Raw genomic sequence first — 14,061 nt, 5'->3', positions numbered from 1 at the left:
ACAGCAGGTTTTAGATGCCCAAGGTCTTCTTCTCTTTGTATGTCGTTCGTGTGCATGCCTGCATTTGTGCTTACATACATTTGTCTGTGCTTGTGAGAAACTGGTTATTTAATAGATCCATCCCTGTCAGTTGGAGAAATCCATTTAGAGGGAAGAAGAGAGAATGACAGGGAAGGAGAAGAGCGAAATAAAAGATGTCGGCTGTAAAAATGTACACTTACATATAAGATGAACACATAAAACCCACACTTCTACAAAACACACAACTCCATCAAGGCAATCACAGAAAGACACGGAGACAGCAGCGCTACAGAAAACTAAATTATCTTGAATGCTTTGACGCAATTTACCCTCTACAGCATAAAAAGTGATATTTGTGTTTGCATTTTAATCAAATGTCTCCTTCAGATGTGTTCAATGTGATCACTGCAACTAGTCAAATGCTTTGGCTGTGTAGCCTCAAGAGGGAAAATATTTCTTTTGGCCCATTAGTAACTCTGTTCTTAATTGTTTTTTTTTAGTATGATGTTGAGCTCAGGGCAGCGACTGTAAAATGAGCTTCCAGCCTTGCAGAATCCTAATTGATCTTTGCTTTACTGTGCTAACAGTGAAACATCCAGCTCAACTCTATTTATGCATGCTTGCTCCAACTGGATTATCTACCTGACCTGATTAAGGAACAAGTGGAATACAATGCTGAAATTATGATTTATTTCTATATTAGTTTACTGACAGAATATTAATCAACAACAATAAGGTAATTCCCCACATTTTTACAATTACAAAATGACAATGTAAGTCATTTTATAATGAATAAAAATCCCAAACCTTTGCTAGTTACAGATGTTCAAATGTGAGGTTTCATGTTCCTTTTTCCATTTCATGTCTTTTTTGAGTCTTGGTCAGATAAAATATGCTGATTCATTTGTCATTATTATTATTATTTTTTTTTAATTTTTTAACTAAATACATCAATCAATTGAGCAGTAATTGCGAAAAATAATCAAAGAAAATTATTGTTAGTTTCAACTCTAGTGGAATGTTGCACTGAATACTTTGCATACACAAGATGAATAGGAGGAAAATGTTGGGCTCATTTAAGCAGTTTCCAAAGAGAAGGCATTTCCTATGCTCAAAGAAATAAATGTAGTGAATGTTCAAAAACATACCCAGCAACTCTGCATCAGATATCTACTGTTGGTGGCTGACAGTTCAGGGTCAGCAGAGTATACAGCTATGTGCTAAAGAGTAAAAAAAATTCCACTGCAGTGAAATACAGTTCTTGAGGCATGCCTAAGGCAATTGTCATTGATCCAGCTCACTGTGTACTCTGTGTTTGTGTGTGTGCCTGCTCCTGTGTGTGTGTGTGTGTGTGTGTGTGTTTGTTTGTTCCCAGCTTGAGGATACAGACTCTCCAGCAGATGTTGCTGAGGAGATCGAAGACAATACCACTGCATCACAGGTACCTTAGATTTAGAACGGTGATTGACTGGATATGCTGTATATATATATATATATAATTTTTACTTTTCTGCAATTTTCAACTGAGGTAATCTGCTACCCCAACATTATACTGTATGTGTGTGTGTTTTCAGTTGGAGGAGCTGATTAAGGAAGTGCAGGTGCTCAGAGTAGAGCTGAGGAGTCGAGACAAGACCATTGCTAAGCTCACATTGCAGTGCCAACAGCTACAGCAACAACATCAGCGGGAACAAATGGTGAGCTGGCATGAACAGCACTGATACAAGTGAAAAGTCTGAAAAGGGGGACCTTTCAATTTCAGTTCTGGGAATACATTTTCCCCCTGCCTTATTTTTTTAACTCTGACAGTAATTTCACTAGATATTTGTATTCGAGTTATTTCTGTTGTTGATGTTTGCTGCTAGAATTTTAATAATGACATATTAGTGTAATCAGTAACAGACATCGTTGAGAGGATACAACCCATAAATTGGCCTCAAAGGACTTTACAATCTGTACAACAAACAACACTTGCTATGCATAGAAAAAAAGGGAAAAACTTTAGGAAGAGCCAAAGAGTAGAGTTAGAAACAGAAGGACAATATTAGATAAGTTAAGTGCACACACATATGAAGAATATGGATCAGACCTGGGATGAAGACACAAAAAGAAGTAAAAGTAGCCCAAAATGAGGTGCCAATACACAACATTTTAGCTAACAACAACATTTTTACTATTCTAACAGCATAGTTTGGACTTCATTTTACCTCAAAAGAAGGCATATTCGCTGTTATGAATTGCTGTTATCAAGGAGCTTAAGTGTGGGGCAAATGGCAGCATCCTTTTTATAATGTCATGGAAATACAGGGTTTTTTGAGAAAACATTCATTTCATTCATACATGAAATATGTATGAATGAATGCAAATAGTCATAACTATGGTGACTGACAGAAAGTGAATCATTAAGGCTCATACACTGAATGTTATTGCAACATGTAGAATATCAATTCGGGCTCATCTTCAGTTGAATGTATTACTCGAGCATGCACACACAGGACTATGATCGCTCCAGCATTCATGTTTGCTCATTTCTTTCATGTAGCTTTCATGTCCTACAAGCATGAAGCTTCTCTTCTAGTTGGTCCCCTCCTTGACACCAATTCTCTTCACAGATCTGAGATAGTTATGTCTGGACACCACTACCGCTTTCCATTATTTGTTGTTTACACCAATTCCAGGTTTATCAGATCTTATAAAGGGAGAGCGTGAAAATAAATGATACAGTGAACAAGCACAGGAGAAATGATCCTCTATGAATGTAATCACTTTGTTCTTTGAAGGATGTTGAAGACAAAGAGGGATTAATAAAAGCACACAGTGTGGCAGCCTAGTGATACATGAACAGATCCACCTTTCAGATTTCTCTTGGTCACTGAAGACATACTCCTCATCATAAGTGGGAGTTCAGTTTCTGCTCGGTATGTTGCTGGACTCCCACATGCACTCTAGTGTGTGTTCTCTCATGGTTATGACTGCCTACCAATAACCTCCGTTCTGTTTGCTTTTAGCTGGCTCCATCTCCACTCTAACATTCATTAGCGTCTTGAACGGGCTCCCTTGTTAGCCAAACAACTGTATGCTCGGCTGACATTATTCAAATCCCTGCCGTATCTAGAAATACCAAAATGTCAAAGCGCAGTCTGTCCGCCTGCCTCCCTGCCATATACTCTCCTTCCAATTAGAATTAGCACCCACCCACAACAGGTTCTTTAGTCCAGTATATCGTTGCACCCTCACTCTCAACAAGCAGAGAGTATGAAAAAGCAAGGGATATATTTCCAGATCTGTGCCTGACAGTAATGAGTGTAGAGACTGAAGGAGTGAGTATATTGGGGGAAGTAGATGAGGAGATAAGAGGGACATGAGACATAGTGTATTTGCTCTGCTGACTGAGTTGAAGCTCTACGTTAGATGAAGGCTTATTCTCTTGGCCTCTGATATCCTTGCAGTGCAACATTGAGGCCTCAGATGAGTTTATTCTCCTGAAAAAATCTGAATTTTTGGTCATGAGAATATAAACAATGAGAACAACACTGTGAAGATTGCCAGTCATCTGGTTCATATGATGTCTGAAGTAGAAAGCCAAAGGCTACTGGACCTGCTGTTTGGCCTTGAAATTGGTTAAGGTTTAATATTACAGACGGTAAAGAGTAAACAGTAAGGTGAAGTGTAAACTGCTGAGAGACAGAAGGGGGGAACAGTTGACTGAACTGAACATAATAGAGTAATGAGAAAACAATGGAGAAGCTATGTGTGTTTCAGGGAGAAAGTCTATTGCAGTATGTGTGTGTGTGTGTGTATGGAGGGCTGAGAGGAGAGAACGGGAGAGAAAATAAAATAATTGGAAAGAGAAAAGTAGAGCTATCAAAGATAGAAAACTGATTTCTCAGTCCTACTTGACAGAATGTAGTTTTGGATACAGCTTCTACTGCTGTTGAGGCAGACTGCTCATGATTATGCGCTCTTGTTGTTTGAGTTGCATTGAAGTTTTCCTCAAGGCTGGCAAAAACTAGCAATTTCTGTCTGAGTCTGGCATAGTCTTTTTTTCAGCCAAGTAAAAGTTGCTCTGCTCTTTATTCACCTACGAGGGAAACTGTGAGATTTGGTGCTAAATTCTTACAAAAATACTTACAAAATGATTTCATGCACATCATTAGTTGCTCTAATGCTCCATTTCAATACTGGATTGAGTCAATAGTTTGAATTTAAAAGGCTAATAAGTCACAGTTAAAGTGGTCTGTCAGTTTGTGGTGTTAACAGATGAGAAAGACGGTAATACCGGGTTAACATTTGCTTAAAGTAAATGTCCATGTGTTTGATCAGCTGCAGAAATTTTAAATGAACCATGTAAAGGTATTTACAGCCATTTACAACCTATGCTTGATTTTCCCTAATATGGCCAACAGGCTCGTCAGTTCTAATCAAAACAGCAAAGTAATCTCATGATTCTTCCACATTAGAGTCATATCCGAATTTTTTTGCGTCTGCTTGGAAATATCCTTAATTAATTTTTGAAACTCCATCTGTTTTATTTATGAGTTTAAAACCAGCCACATGCAAAAGATATTGCTCATTTTTTCTCAATAACATTTTTTGTCTGTTTATTAGTGTAAGTGATATTTTTAATTATTTTTAATTTTTACTACACTTATCAGTGACAGCCATGTGGGTGGTTTCCCTGGTATGTTCACTGCTTAGGATGCCAAAAGGAAGATATTAAATCCAACACTATTTCTCACATATCCTCTTTGGAATAACCAATGTGAGGTTTTTTTTCCCAGTCATGACCTGAGCCTGGCATCTTTTGTTAAATGTATCTAGCATGCACTAAAAATATATATTTGATAAAGACGTTTTTTTAGGCCATGCATTATTTAAAAATTGAGTTGAGGTGGGTCTCATTGCACTGTGGGTGTTGTTGTATTAAAAGGGGCATGCTTTCAGTACTTTTGGGTTCTGCCCTTTTTTTATTTAAGTGACAAGCTTTTAACAAGCATGATAGCAGATGTAGTCTAATATGGCCTATTATGTTTATTTTACAGTAAGCTTTCTTTCTTATTTCTTTCATTTATTCATCCATACATTCTTGCCCCCTCAGCCTGCTCATGGACGGCAGGTCAGATGTCAGTGCCACCACCAGAGGGCTCCCTCTTCACTACGACAGACTGACAGACAGCAGGACAAACGGATGCAGCAGCACTATGACAAGGCCACCCAGACGTACTGGAGACCACTCAGCCATCCTGTGAGTCCAAAATATTCACACACATACCTGACAAGTGCACATTTTCAGCCTTTATTTTGCACAGAAACATCTCTGAATACCTGAAACACCTCCAGCATTAAATGTGCACCACAGGATTGGGCAAGTTAAATGATAAATGGTTCTCGTTCCATATAGCAATACTGGTGGTTTTAATACAGTTGGATAGTGCCCAACACGGCTTAAAATTTACATTATAATAAACTAGTGACCTAGCGCATGTGTACTGTATGTTGCTGAGTCACTCCACTTAATTCAGTCCGCCAGCTTCCTATTTATCTGCTGCCTCTCTCAGGCCAGCCATGTCTGAATTATTTGGTGGCTACAGCATGTCCTCTCTACGGAATACAGTTTATTAGGTTGTCAGTGGGCTTGTCACTCTGTTTCACACTATTCATACCCAGATCTCACATTAAACGGGGAGAATATAGAATACAGATCTATGTGAGTAAAGAGAGAGACAGAGAGATAGATAGGTAGGTAGATAGAGAGAGAGAAGAGAAAGGTGGAGGATGGAGAGATACGTGTTCAGTGTGTTCAGTATCATGCCACAATAGTATGCTGTGTGGCAGCCAAGTATTGATTCAATAGCAGGAGTGCCACAGGCAGGGTGCCTAGTAAACACTCCCCTAATTGACCTGCACTCAGCTGAAAGGGTGACAAACATACACACACACATGCACACGCACACGCAACAAACCCACAAATATATGAGGAGGCACAAACAATGAGTTTAAGGAGATTACAAAGAGAAAAGAATGACTTTAAATATGAATGAATTTAAATATTATACCAAAGAGATGTCTAATGTTGTTGATATTTAACACTTGGAATCATTCACAGCCATTTATCAACACACACATCTCTCGGTATATTTCAATTTTAATGTGGCACACATAGGCAACAGAGGAAAACATAAAGGACAAAACAAGCAAGCTCACTAACTACAGTAGGTCCCTGCTTACCACAAGAGCGTATGGTTTAACAGTTGCCATGGCAACCATCAAAGCAAGGCTAGCTGTTTCTCTATGGGAGGCATTGTCGTGGTATCTGTGACCTGTAGTACCTGGTGTATAATTCACACCAAAATACAAAACACAGTAAAATGGAGTTTGTGCTTTTCTCACTTCCTGTTTTTAGATATTTATTTGCTCACCTTTTAATCTACATTAATCTACATTACTGTGTCATCACCAGAGTGGAGACTATTCTCTGCATTTTACTTTTCAGAGTTGCTATAAAAGGTTAGCTGTGAGTTTTTTGTTGAGTTTTTTGACACAGTAATTAGAAGAGAGAGCACAGAATAAACACATACTGGAGAGAGAGAGGGATGTTTCTTTCTCTGTCTTTCTTAGTCTTTGATGGTTTGAAAGCCTTTGGTGTCACTCTGACAGGTTTAGCACCTTTAGCAAACTTGGGTTCACACTGTTCCTCATACAATGCTTCACTTTTACCACTTGTGTTTTTCACAGAGTCTTTAATGTGGTTTTAATGTGTGTGGGTTCTTTTATTCTGCCTCTCTCTAGCTGTTTTCTTTTTAACTCTTGGCACAAATATTATTTTCTTTTTCTTCACGCACACATTCATTGAGTTTAAACTTTTCATTACTCCTCCAACACACATATACACAGAGACACACATACAAATTCATAATATGTGTCATCTCTTCCTCCTGCTCTCTGAAATGCCCTTTTCTGTTGATATTCCTCTCCTCTGACATTTAAAGTGCCGCTCTCAGAGCACTGGAGTAGCCCTTGCGCTCTGATGATATTTTTTAGCGGTAAGCTGAAAGGATCAGCCAAGAATAATTTTGATGCCAAAGGCCACTAGCTGTAATCTTTTTATAGCTTTAATGCCAATATCTAGTTGCCCTATCAGTAGCCCAGTGGGTAAATTGTACACCCCGGTTCTGAGAGGTCTTAAGTTGAGTCTTGCCAACAACTTCCTACAGAGAAGTCTCACTGTGCTTTGAACTCAGATTAAGAGTATAACAAAAGAATAAGCTCATGGCCTATGACACTTGGACATGGCTTTTAAGGACATTTACTTTTCGGTGCACAGTTCATCAGTGATGCAGCATTTTTAAGCATTTGGTATTGTCTCCTCAGGGGATCCATTTATTCCAATTATTTTTTCTCAGGAACTGACACATTGTGGGCTATTGCTCTGTAGGCTGCCCAAACTATTTCAACTGTTTGTGCAGACCAGGGTTGTACTCATCTCCTTACTTTTTCACAGTCTGTAGGAAGGGTTTTGGCAACTTATCATCACCAACTGGTTTGGGCACCAGCTCCTCCAGCTTCCCATTTTAATCTGCTCGCAATCCAATTTTGAGTCCAAAAGCATGCTCAGGGGGAAAAAAAGGCTCATCATAAGCTATGTAAGTGTATGTCTCTGTCAATGTACAAGATGCAGACAAATATTGGACACATTTGTCGCAGCACGACGCGCATGTAGTGTGACATTAGCAACTACTTAAATGTCACTTGTGGAAAAATAATCTTCTTGAATTGCTCCCCAGAGCAATCTCTGCAGCAGAAATGTTTTCTCTGCCTACTCTGCCGTTCACAAAAAATAAGATATAAGCTGTATGATTTTAGTAATTTCAGATGTAGCACAATAGAAAAATACGCAGCCATGTGTTTGCGTTTATATCTTTTTGTGTTTTTGTTGTGTGTGTGTGTGTGTGTGTGTGTGTGTGTGTGAGCGACCTTGATTGTCTGCATGTGTGTGTGTGTGTGTGTGTATTTATGTATGTGAGTGGGATGAGCCAAATGTATCTCTTGTACTCAAGTGCGGGGTACACTCATAGTGACTGAACAATGAGTGAGACTGAGAACTGGGGAGCAGACCTTGTTAATAACCCAGATAAACAAACACGCAGATGAGCAGCAGCAGTGAAACAATGGCAACACAATAGGCAGTGTTTCATCAGCGGCAGACAGACAGGATAATTACGGCTACCCTCCTACTCCCTCTCTGCCTTTTAAACATCCTCTTCTTCAACTCTTCTTTGCTCACACCTCCCTTCATGTCTTTTTTATCGCCGCTGCTCATATTTTCTTTCTTTCTTGCATGCTTCAGTGATTTCTTTCTTTGTCTGTATTTTTGTCACTGTCATTCTTTCTTTGACATTACCTCTCTACTTCTTACTTCAGTTGTAATTAGATCAATTTGCTGTCAAGGAGACAGAGAGAGAGAGGGAATGAAGAGACAGGAGGATTGAATAGGGTTAGTGATCAGTGTTAAGCTGTGGGTTGAAAGAGCAAGTTTTTTCCCTCTCAGATCCCGACGTGACTTCTCCGCCCACATCCCCTCTTGTCTGCCCCCTTACATCACAAGACATACCATCACAAATACACACACACACTCACTCACACATGCACACTCATTAATACACACACACACGCAGCAGAGTCATCTTGGACAGGTGAGGATTTAATTGCCAAAGTTAGTGAAGTGAGACATTGTGGCCAAACCTAAGGTATTAGCTGTAACCAACCACAAGAAGCTCTGTGTAGTGGATTAGGGGATTCGAGCAGACAGAGGCCGTGTTAGGGACATAGCATCATGGTTTCTTCTAAATACTGTTGTTACTTGATGAAAAGGTTGTAGGATCACAAAAGACAACGTTTGCTTTACTTTTAAAGTCTCGTCCTACTTCCCCAAGTTTCACCATCTGTTTTTGGGACTCTGCACAGGGGAGGTACTTCATCATTTTTTTTCTTGTTATCTGTTCTCATCTAAATGTCATACATTTAAAAAAAGTATATATATCATTTACTCCCCCAGATTTTTCCCCCTTAATTTGGACTGCCACTATTCCACGTGAACTGCAGTGTTTGTCACTGCTAACTCTACTGTCGTCCCCAAGAGTGCTACAGACAAATGTGCTACTTATGAGCTTTCGTAGGAAGGTGTAACATGTGGGAGGTTTACACTATCACCCCAGTGCCAATGCCACAGTCATGCCTGCCACTGTGCAGACTCCCTGACCACCCAAGAGGAGAATTCTCATTGGCTTTTAAATTTTGAGTAGTTGTGTTAGTTGGAAATCCCGACCAAACCAGACATACCGCTGCCAGGCATTGAACCCAAGGTCTCTGCTAGTGGGCAAGAAATTTTGATGAAATTGATGGAATATGAAAAACTTTTTATATATTACCAATTTCTGTCTCCCTGCCCTTGTGAAGCTCTGTCAGCCCTTCATTGAAGAGCCTTTACAGGAATGGAAAATAGTAAAAAATTGACAGGCTAAGATGCTGCAGAGGTCTAATAAAGCTGCCAGACACTGTCAGAATCATTCAGGAGCCCTTCAACATACCGTCTTGTTCTCATAGCCTAAGGTGTTCCTCGCTGCAAATGAAGCCTCAACAGGAGGCTACTGCCCAGACATCCTGCTGAAACAGTTGTTGGTGTACAAGGAAGGACATGGATGACAGCAGATCAGGGAAACTCATTCCTCCCCCCTCCAGCAGTCGCACTAGGAGGGCTCTGAAATAGCCTGGGCTGGACCTGCTGGGAAGTTGCTACCTTCCCCTTCTCGTCTTCTATCCCTCTCTTTTTCTCTCTCTGTGTGTTTGTTCCCCCCTTTGACACATTCTGTGCTTCTCTTCTATATTAGAGTCTTATTTGAGAGGCGGCTCCCTCCACAGCTGAGGAAAGGAGTAACATTTGATAAGGTTTTAGTCTGTCTGTCTGCTTAACGTGATGGCCCTACTGCTCCTTCACTTTGCCTCTCGCAATGGGGGCCAAGGATCTTTGAATTGCTTAACCTGAAGATAGGTGTGTTATAAAGAAAGCGGTTTGTACTCTGTCAGTTACATGTTTGTGCGCAGTTACAGATGCTGGCCAACTAAAATGTTCAGAGGAGAGAGGGAATGAAAGAGAGAAAGTAGAGCATATGGATAGCAGATGTGGTAAGAAAGTGAGCTGAAAATATACTGTTTGTGTAAAACAGTCACAATGAGCCACACTAACAATGATCCCAGCTGTCACATTGTGCTTCAGTCAGATACTATATTTGTCCTAAAGAGTGGATAAACAGCTATGGATTTTCCACTTTTTGTAAACTGCAAATTTATCATTGTAGCGAATTTTATCTTACTGTGTAACCTAAGACTGATGTACTAAAGAAACTCAAAAAAATATCTACAGTATATTCAGTAGAGACATCAAATTCACAACACACAAAGTGATGGCATCACAGCTTTATGAAAAAGCTCTAAGCTTATATTACCTGTCATGTCAGCTGTCAGTAACACGTGGAAAAGTTGTTTGTCGCTCCTTTTCGTTTTGTTTGTTCACTTGTGAAAACTGTTTACCTTTCCAGTGACACCTTATTTTTGTGCTTGTTGGAGTACTATTATACAGTGGATTGAAGGCACTAAAGATGGGTGATAACTGATATGACTGTAGGGAACGGAGAAAGGGGCTTCCAGGTGCCCAGGGAGAAACATAATTACATTACATGATGTTACCATTTGAAATCTTCAGATAGCCGATGTTATAGGATAATAAGGGTCTCAAACGATACATGAAAATAATCTCCTAGGTTTTAGGAACTGAAAATTGGACCGTATATAGTAATTTTAGATGTAGCACAATAGAAAAATATATATCCTTTATTGGATAGTGATAGTAGAGATATACAGGAAACATAGGGAGAGAAAGAGGGATGCAACAAAGGTCCCTGGCTGGAATCTACGACTAACATTGTCTCCTGGTGTCTGCCTCCCATGAAGCTCGACAACAAGCAATCAAAAATGACAAATGACGATCTGTGACTGTGACAATATGGCCAGCAGGACACCCAACTCACAGGAGCTTTATATAGGTATTTGGTGGAGAGCTTTAAGGCGTATACAGTGAGCTTTTGTGCGTATGTGTATTTTTATGTAGACTCAAGTGTGTTCACATTATTCAGTGTAATTTTAACTGTATCCATCTCATTAACACTAAAACTTAAATCATAGTCAAATAACTTTGCAACAAACCTTTGATGGACTTTGGTCGGACAGACGGACTTTGGATGTTGGATTTCACGCTGACATGGTGTCTCTGATAGACAGTATGTGCGTGCATGTCTGCTTGTGTGTGTTTATGTGTGCTGTGATAATTGGGCTATCCGTACTCATTAACAATGTTTTCATGTAAGTGAGTTTGTGTTTTATGTGGGAGCATGCTTCTGTGCGTGTGTATGTGTGTGTTCTGGTTCGTCATGCCTTTTGTCCTTTGTGTTTTTCTCTGCGTAGGGTGTGCTGCCCACCCCCTTGCTGTCCCCGTGGCAGGCACAGCACCAGGGCTTGACCCGTACCAGCATGCCCCAACGCAGACAGAGTGAGTCACTAACATCGTTTCCAGCCTTTTTTCTCCATCTCTTTATAAAACAACACGTCCAAGGGTCTGTAAATAGCCTAAAAAAGTTTAACTTTGTCTCCAATTAAAACCTAACTCTAACATCTTTGTTTCAGTTCATAGCAGTATTTTTGCACTCTGCAATTTCAGTACTATTTGTACTTTATTTATCCCGTTAGATTCATTTAGAATAAGATTAGTAATACACGTTTTTCCTGTTTGTTTTACTAAACACAGTGCAGTGTTTTGTCTCCTAACAATTAATTCCCTGATGTCCTTTCCAATTATGCTTTATAAGCTATGTTCAGTCAGAAAGTAACTAACTGCTGGTTTTCTTACACCTGCAGAAACCTGTATTTCTAACCCTCATTTTTACTCCCTTCTACTGTGCATAGACATTGATTAAAAAAATAAGATATATACCACAATTTGCTGTAAAATGATGATGCTGATGATGGTGTCAACATGTAAATGTAAAGAATGATATCGTGGTCCCGTTATCAGAGGGTATATATCCTTTTGTTGAACAAATAGTATGCATGATCATAACATGACCTGTTCAATCTTTGCTTTGGATGTGAAAATGGAATTTTCACAGTAACATTTTTCCGTTGACTAAAACAATCTGAGAATCCTGAGAAAGGCAGGACTACAGAAACAGTGTCAACGTAGTCATAACAGCCTCACCCATTTCAGTGAATCCCACAACAAAGCATCAGTATTATGCTGCGCTGATGAGGTAGCTAGTGGGGGAGGCAGGTAAAGAGAGTGACAATCAGTAAATAGACTTCAGAAAATGCACATATGTGAGCGAGTGAAAAGCAAAGAAACTAACAAAGAGAAGAACCCATGCTGTGTTCTTTTGATCTACTCCGTTGGGGCTCAGCTTTGAATCAAGAGGGAAGGTGAAATAAATGTGGCACTGGTGGGTTTTTTTTACAACGTCTCAGGTTATTTCAACATCAGGTGCACTTGTGTTTATCGACTTTTTTGACAAATATGTGAGTACAATCCAGCGTTCAGTCAAAAGTGCATTTTCTCCCATCAGTAGATTGCATACATAGCCTAATTAAGCAAAACACAGAGTATCAAAAGAATGTCTGTACCATGGGAGAAAAAGAGTAGGAGGAGGGAGATAATGACATTGAAACATACTAGAATAGAGTTGGTATGTAGTCATACTTGGATATAAAATGAGGAACAGCGGATAGGAGGAAAACAAGTTTATTTTTGTTTCACTGGATAAACCACTAATGCTCTGACCCCCCACTGAGAGCTGTGGCTGTAAACAAACCAGCTAAGAGTTCTTGCCAGTAATAAAGGTCTGTAGAATAGAAAATAGATATAGTCGGATCTGGAATTAGAGAAGACTCTTTGCACAGGTCTTGGTGAATGGAGGATGCAGTGATTATATTTTGCATTAAATTGGTTTGTTTATTGAGCTAATGTGTGACCTTTTCTTGCAAACGTGAGCTGGGTTTTAACTCTGGATTTAACATTTCTTAACTCCAATAAGTGTCTGTCTTAAATGTCTGTACCCCCTCCTTTTCTCTCTTTCTCCTTCGTCTCACTCTGCTACCTCTCTCTCTCTGTCTGTCTCTCTACCTTTGCGTCCCCACACATAATGCCTATGGCAAGGCGTGGAGCACCTAGTGCAGTACTTCACTGACAGAGCGTGGTACAGTAAACCTTTCTTTAACATGCAGTCAACATGCAGCCCTCTCTGACCTCCACTGCACGCTGGGCTGTGGTTTTGTTTGATGTGGCATGACAGAAGCATGTCCTTCTACATCTGCGTGTGCATGCTTTGCATTTGGTTTTTAGTTGTATTGGAGTGTTGACCTTGTGTATCTGTATTTGGGCCTTTGGTCTGCTCTTCTTAATGGAGGTCACAGCGATGCTGTCGTAGTTGTTGTATTTCATTTCATCTCTTTGTTGGATTTAAAAATTGGTTTTGCCTTGTTTTTGTGCTTTAATTAATTTCAGTTTCACATTCTCGTCTTTTTTAATTTATTCTTTCTCATCAAATTAAGTACAGAAGAATCATTATGCATGCATTGGTGAATCCCTCTGTGTGGATTTGCTTTTTTATACTCTAATTCAGTGAATATGTGCTTTATTATTTTAGATGTTCAACTTTGAAAGGATTTGGATGGACTGTATTTAAAAGAGTTACATTTAGGAATAACTGTGATAGTGGACTTGAATGAATATTAAAGCTGTCCTGGGCAATCACCTTCATTCTAACTCCACCATCAAAAGCAGTTCAACACCGCAAGCAACAGAAAAATTTGAGCAATCACACATCCTGTGCTCTCACACCATTTCCACAGTTTAAATTCAAACACGATCCAAATCACCATTTTCACAACCACCCACTGTATATTAAACGACACTAGTTTAATCTAGCTTTGAAATGG

General features: G+C 39.6%; 1 protein-coding gene across 2 annotated transcripts in view; it reads left to right on the top strand.

Annotated features, from left to right (window-relative positions):
- The window catches only part of ccser2a (coiled-coil serine-rich protein 2a), a 58,797-nt gene that overhangs the window by 36,788 nt on the left and 7,948 nt on the right, over positions 1-14,061 (top strand). The window contains exons 7-10 of one of the 2 annotated variants that reach the window (XM_042433022.1): positions 1,397-1,462; positions 1,596-1,718; positions 5,120-5,266; positions 11,539-11,623. In XM_042433022.1, the coding sequence (XP_042288956.1) occupies positions 1,397-1,462; positions 1,596-1,718; positions 5,120-5,266; positions 11,539-11,623 (421 nt within the window). The remainder of the gene's footprint in view (positions 1-1,396; positions 1,463-1,595; positions 1,719-5,119; positions 5,267-11,538; positions 11,624-14,061) is intronic. The other variant, XM_042433021.1, reaches the window with a different exon arrangement.

Source organism: Thunnus maccoyii, chromosome 14 (assembly GCF_910596095.1).
Source record: "Thunnus maccoyii chromosome 14, fThuMac1.1, whole genome shotgun sequence".
Lineage (NCBI taxonomy): Eukaryota > Metazoa > Chordata > Actinopteri > Scombriformes > Scombridae > Thunnus > Thunnus maccoyii.
The sequence above is the reverse complement of the archived record's forward strand: the minus strand, read 5'-3'. Positions and strand labels throughout refer to the sequence as shown.